The sequence below is a fragment of the Microtus ochrogaster genome, unplaced genomic scaffold (genome assembly GCF_000317375.1).
Source record: "Microtus ochrogaster isolate Prairie Vole_2 unplaced genomic scaffold, MicOch1.0 UNK47, whole genome shotgun sequence".
Taxonomy (NCBI): Eukaryota; Metazoa; Chordata; class Mammalia; order Rodentia; family Cricetidae; genus Microtus; species Microtus ochrogaster.
This window is the reverse complement of record NW_004949145.1, coordinates 726,450-732,218: the sequence shown is the minus strand read 5'-3', so window position 1 is coordinate 732,218 and position 5,769 is coordinate 726,450. Positions and strand designations below refer to the sequence as shown.

The following is a 5,769-nucleotide window of genomic DNA, read 5'->3' as shown; positions in this document are numbered from 1 at the left end:
AAATGACTTGCTACCATTAACTGCCATTAACTCTCCAGACAGAGGTGTGACCCCAGAAGCTCCCCTACCCATATTGAAATTACACCTGGCTTGTGTGGGTAGCCACAGCTGCTCTAGGTTGGTGGTGCGACAGCCATGTCATGGCTGAGGACAGCTTTTCACAGCACCCCTTCTCCATCCTCTGGGCCCTTACATTCTTCCTTTCCCCGTGACGCTCCCTGAGCCCCGAGAGGGAGCTGATACAGATGTTCCATGTATGGCTGGGCACTCGCAGCCATCTGTTGTCAGGGCTTTCTCGGGTACCACAGATCTCTGCACTAATCCCTGCCCACTGCAGTCCAGAGTGTCTCTGGCCAAAGCTAGAAACATGAACACCTCACCTCCTTTTCCTCCTTTCCTCGCAGGTCCTTGCTATGGTTGCCCGTTCTCTCCACCGACTCTCCTTATTCCCATTTCCCAGAGACGCGCCATGGCCAATCTCTCTGCAGTGTCTCTCTTCATCCTCCAGGGCTTCTCCACCGTCCCTGCATTACAGCGGCTGAGCACGGCCGCCTTCCTTCTCATATACCTGGCTGCAGTTCTGGGGAATGTCTCTATCATGGTAGCGGTGGCTCTCAATTCTCGCCTGCACACACCCATGTACTTCTTTGTCAAACACCTCTCCCTGGTGGATCTCTGTTCTACATCCACCACTCTGCCCCGGGCCCTGGTGGCTGCCATGGCAGACACCAAAGAGATTTCCCTTGCGGCCTGTGCATCCCAACTCTTTGCTTTCGTCTGCTTTGGCTCTCTCGAATGTTTTCTCATCACCTCCATGGCTTTTGATCGCTGTCTTGCCATCTATAGGCCCCTGACGTATGGGACAACCATGGATTCTCAGACCTGCGTCTCCCTGGTGGTGGTGGCATGGGTCAGTGGGCTCCTCTTTTCTACCTTCCACACGGTCAATACCTTCACCTTGTCCTTCTGTGGCCCCAACATAATCGACCACTTCTTCTGTGACATTCCCCCACTCATGCATCTAGCCTGTGGTGACCCTGGAGGCCATGAGGCTGCAGGCTTTGCAGTCAGTGGCTGCGTCATCATGACCTGCTTTGCTCTCACCTGCCTGTCTTACGTGCTCATCGTGTACACAGTGGTTCACATCCGCTCCTCGGCTGGCCGCTGGAAGGCCTTCTCCACGTGCTCCTCCCATCTGGCCACAGTGCTCCTGTTTTATGGCACTGGAAGTTCTGCCTACATGCAGCCCACAGCCCGCTATGCCCCTCTGCAAGGGCGCATGGCTGCTGTCTTCTATTCTATCCTCACGCCCACTCTGAACCCACTAATCTATAGCCTGAGGAATAAGGACATGAAAGTTGCTCTGAAGAGGCTGTATCCACAGGTGCCATATTGGAACCTGTGGTTTAGACACGGGAAGGTCCAGAATCCCACCTCCAATACGTTTCCCCTGTAGCCATGCTGAGGTTCACCAGAAACTCTTTAAAACAGTTCCCGGCCTTCTGTGCTGCTCTCTGCGGTGGGTGTGGAGGGAACTGTCTTCGCACTAACCCAAGTGTACACTGGTTGTTTTATTTCCGTGCCTGTCCACCTTCTGGTGTTGTGTTTCCTCCAGACTGAAACGTGTTGTCTAGATGAAGACCGGGAAAGGCCTGAGAGGCTCATGATACACGCAGTAGATCCGGAAGACTCACTAAGGCGCCTCCCAGAGATTAAACAAATGGTAAACTTGAGGCGGCTGTCAGCACCGTGTGCAGGGCCTCCAGTAACACAGCTTTCCCGGGACACTGCCCATGCTGGAGTGAAGTTTCCCAAGACACTCACATTCCCCCTGTACACCACAACCATGGGGCTGTAGCTCACTCCAATAAACTCACTGGTCACCACGCCAGACTTGGAAGGGAATCATTGCTTTAGTCTGTTAGTGTCTATATATATATACATATATATTGACCAGTTCCCTGCTTTTGAAAAATAGGTTTTAGCTGGCTTGAATCATGCGGTGGGGCCTACTGAGGGAGGCGTCAATGAATTGTTCAAATATCTGGATTCCCTGGCAAGACCAAAGTAATCAATCCTATTCCTGAGATATTTGGGGTTTTAAAAATGAGAAATGTAAGGAAGAGTTTACTCCATAAGACCCACATGCTGGAGCTGGAGAGATGGCTCAGCAGTGAAGATAATTTGCTGCTCTTGCAGAGGACCAGAGTTTGAGTTCCAGCTCCCTCAATCAGGCAGCTCCCAACAGTCATAACTCGAGTTCTAGGGGATCTTCTGCCCTCCTCTGGCCTCTACAGGTACTGCACTCAAGTACAGTTTCCCCCACCCCACATTTAGTTCTCCTAGAAACACGAGCATGCACATGTAAAAAGAAGTCTTTTTCAAAAACACACAAAAATGCAAAAACATGGAAGGATAAGTAAAAAAAATGTGTGACCATAAAATATGGAAAATACACAACAGTGACTGATACAAAGCTGGGCTAAATCAAATGCTAATATATTCCTAATGCTAAGATGAAGCGTAGCAATGTTAATATTCAACCAGACAAAATGGCTCAGCAGGTAAAAATGTGGGCTGCCAACCCTGACCACTCAAGTACAAAACCCAGGACCCTCCTGGTGGAAGGACAGCACTGAATCCCGAACATTTCCCCTGAACTCGCTCGCACATGTTCCCTCACGCGCATAAACACAGACAACGCTCTGCACACACACATGCAGGCACACTTATGCACACACCTAATGCAGAAAGTTTGGAAAAATATTAATTTTTATTTTCTCATTTACAAACTCATCGCAACAAACCAAAAGGCTTTTCAATTAGATTTCAATGTGGACTAACAATCATAGTCTTCATATCTTTTACAAAGCAGAAGTACATTTACAGCACAATGATTCAAAACACAAATATACAAACATTACAAAGAATGCTGATGTAAGACAAATTAAGGAAAAAGAAAGAAACAAAAAGCCCAGCGGCTATAGCTGGGTCCTGCACGATGCAATATGACCTCATCTGTCAGTAATTCCTGATTCAGGGAGGGCTCCTTAAGGAAGGGGCACCTTTTCACAAACCAGCTCAGCTCTAGAGTGCAATGCTTTGTTGCCTCCCATGGGAGGCCTTACCCTTTCTGAGGAGTGCGTGGGGGGGAGAGGGCTGAGAAGTGGGAGGAAAGGAGGCAGGGGGAACTGTGGTTGATATGTAAAATAAATAAAACAATTAACAGAGAGTGGCTAGTGTGTAATTACATCAACAAAACCTTCACAACAAAGCAGTCTAATGCTTACAGCAGGTTCAATTCTGTAGGCTTGGGAAAGAAAACAAAATGACTGAGCTAGACAATGAGCTGAAGCCTTGCTGGGAAAAAAAATATTCAAAGAAAGTCTCAACAAAGCTGAGGAACCACATGGGGCTAAAGCAAGTCTGGGAGTTAATCTCTCTTCTGCAAAGAGGGCAGCTGACAAGGGAAGATAATAAAGACACGATTGAAAGCGGCAGAGAAACACAGTGCTCAATGAGCTCCCAAGCACTTGCTTAGCTTCCTTTCAAATCAGATCACTGCAATTAGAGTCCCCATTAAACCACACAGCGCCAGGTGTGAAGATGTCCCTACGTGCCACCAGCCCTGTCTCCGACGACTCATGTTCTCACAAGTAGCCTGGACATATCAAGAACATCTTAACAATTTTACACCTTCAGACTCCAGCAATTCCTCCTTGCCAAAATTTCCTTTAAGAATGCAACCCTAAATTGGGAGGAGGATCTAAATAGCAAAATGGTCATTGCAGTATCACTTATAATCATAAAAACTCCAAATCAAATATCTAAACAAAAGCAGAGTAACCTCACATGTAAGTTCTGGGTCTGCCATGTACCTATTAAAGAGGAGCTAGATGGACATAGACGTATTGAAAAATCCAAGAATAGCTGGGCGGTGGTGGCACACACCTTCACTCCCAGCACTCGGGAGGTAGAAGCATGTGGAACTCTGTGAGTTCGAGGCCAGCCCCTGTCTGGCTTACTTTCCCTTGACCACAAGTGACTTATATAATTGGAAGCTCCAAACCCCTTCCTTTACTGTGAAGCCACGAGGGCTAATAGCTCTTCTCCATAATGTCTTGTGTGCTCATCATCGCACATGGATGAATGTCAACAGCTCCTATAGATCCCATTTACCACTGAGAGGGATAGAATCCTGCGAGAATGCCGGAGGCAGGTTCTAGGGTGAGATGGTAGCCCACGGATGACAAGATTATTAATGATTATTAACCTGAGGAGGGATGGGATTATAACACCACCGGTGGTAGAGAGAAGCTAAATGTCTATTACCGGATTCTTGTGGGTGGTTTCTGGGTAGCTGTTAAGACAGGGCACAAATTTGTCTAAGGTAAGTCAGGAAGTGCAGGACAAGGATGAATCAGCGGAAGCATTTTTTGAAAGCTTGTTAGAAGATTATCGCATCTATACACCATTGAACCCGGAGGCTCCAGAGAATCAGACGGCAGTCAGCCTGTCTTTTGTTAACTAAACAAAAGAAAACTCCAACAGTTCTATGGATTTGAAGGTAAAAATCTGTCTGAATTGATTGCTATGGCCACCAAAGTTTATAACAACAGAGAGTCACATAGACAAACTCGGGGGCTGGCTAAAGCCTTACCAGCAGATAAAAACCAGGAGACCAATGGGCATAGGAAATGTAGACCATACCAAGTAGCCAGTGAGTGGGGAGATAAGGGCTGTGAGCACCCCCAAAAGAACCAATGTGCATAATGCAAGGAAATGGGCCATTGGAAGAAGGAATGTCCCCAAAAGGACAAAAGGAATTTGGAGATGGCCCAAAGGTCCTTGAGTTGGCAGGCCTAGGCAACTGAAGGGGATGGGTTTGAAGCTCTCCTTGAGTTTTGGGTAACCCTACAAATGGAGGGGAAACCTGTTGATTCTTTTAGTGTACATTGATCCTCATCATTTGGTGTTAAAAACTCCAGCAGGACCTCTATCAGACAAACAAACAGGTTCAATGGGCAACAGGGATAGCCCTACATCTAAGGACCACAAAACGAACTGTGGACTTGGGAAGGAAAAAGGTTCCTTCATAGTTAACCCTGAATGCTCATACACCCTTCTGGGAAGAGTCTTGCTGGGCAAGAAGAAAGCCCAAATTCATTTCACTGGGAAGGGGATAATGATCTCCCCATGGCCCAAAATCATGCCTTATGCTTGGATCTAGAGGAATAACATAGGCTTTTCCCACAGTGTGAAGACACTATATGAACGTACGACCGCTGCCTCACAAACCATGGAAGTCCTTCACTCTTGGCCCACAAAACCACTTTCGCTTTCTCTTCTGTCCTTGTCCTTGTTGCAGACTTCCTCACGGCCTGAGAACAGCCAACACCTTCTGCCCCAGCCACTCTCTGGGGTCGTCTCTTGCTTTATGGACGGTCCTGACCTCTCTTCTGAATATGGACTTTTGCTCGCTTTTCTCTCCACTTTTCTCCCTTAAAAGCCCGGTTATGGGACCACCAGCTAAGAAACATTGGGCAGTGGCTGGAAGGCTTTGGCTGTACGACTGTGGTTGAATCCCCCTTTTGCTTCTGGGACTGGAATGTTCTCCGCAGATGGTGGCTACTTCCACAGCTTGAACCTTTCCTCTATACTTTGTCATGGGCAACCTTGAGCAAAAGATGTCCTCCTTCTCATTGGAGGCCCCCCACTGCATCCTGAATTCTCAAAAGGGGACACAATCGAGCCACCACATAAGCCTTC

The 5,769-nt window shown here is 47.6% G+C and overlaps 1 protein-coding gene across 1 annotated transcript; it reads left to right on the top strand.

Moving 5' to 3' along the window:
* Positions 1-469: 469 nt before the first annotated feature.
* On the top strand, positions 470-1,456 carry LOC101989443 (olfactory receptor 1019-like). Its single transcript, XM_005369362.1, has one exon. The coding sequence runs from the start codon at positions 470-472 to the stop codon at positions 1,454-1,456; it is 987 nt and encodes a 328-aa protein (XP_005369419.1).
* The last annotated feature ends 4,313 nt before the right edge of the window (positions 1,457-5,769 follow it).

Excerpts from the sequence above, each read along its gene's own strand:
- LOC101989443 (XM_005369362.1), top strand. The coding sequence starts at position 470 with ATGGCCAATCTCTCTGCAGTGTCTCTCTTCATCCTCCAGGGCTTCTCC.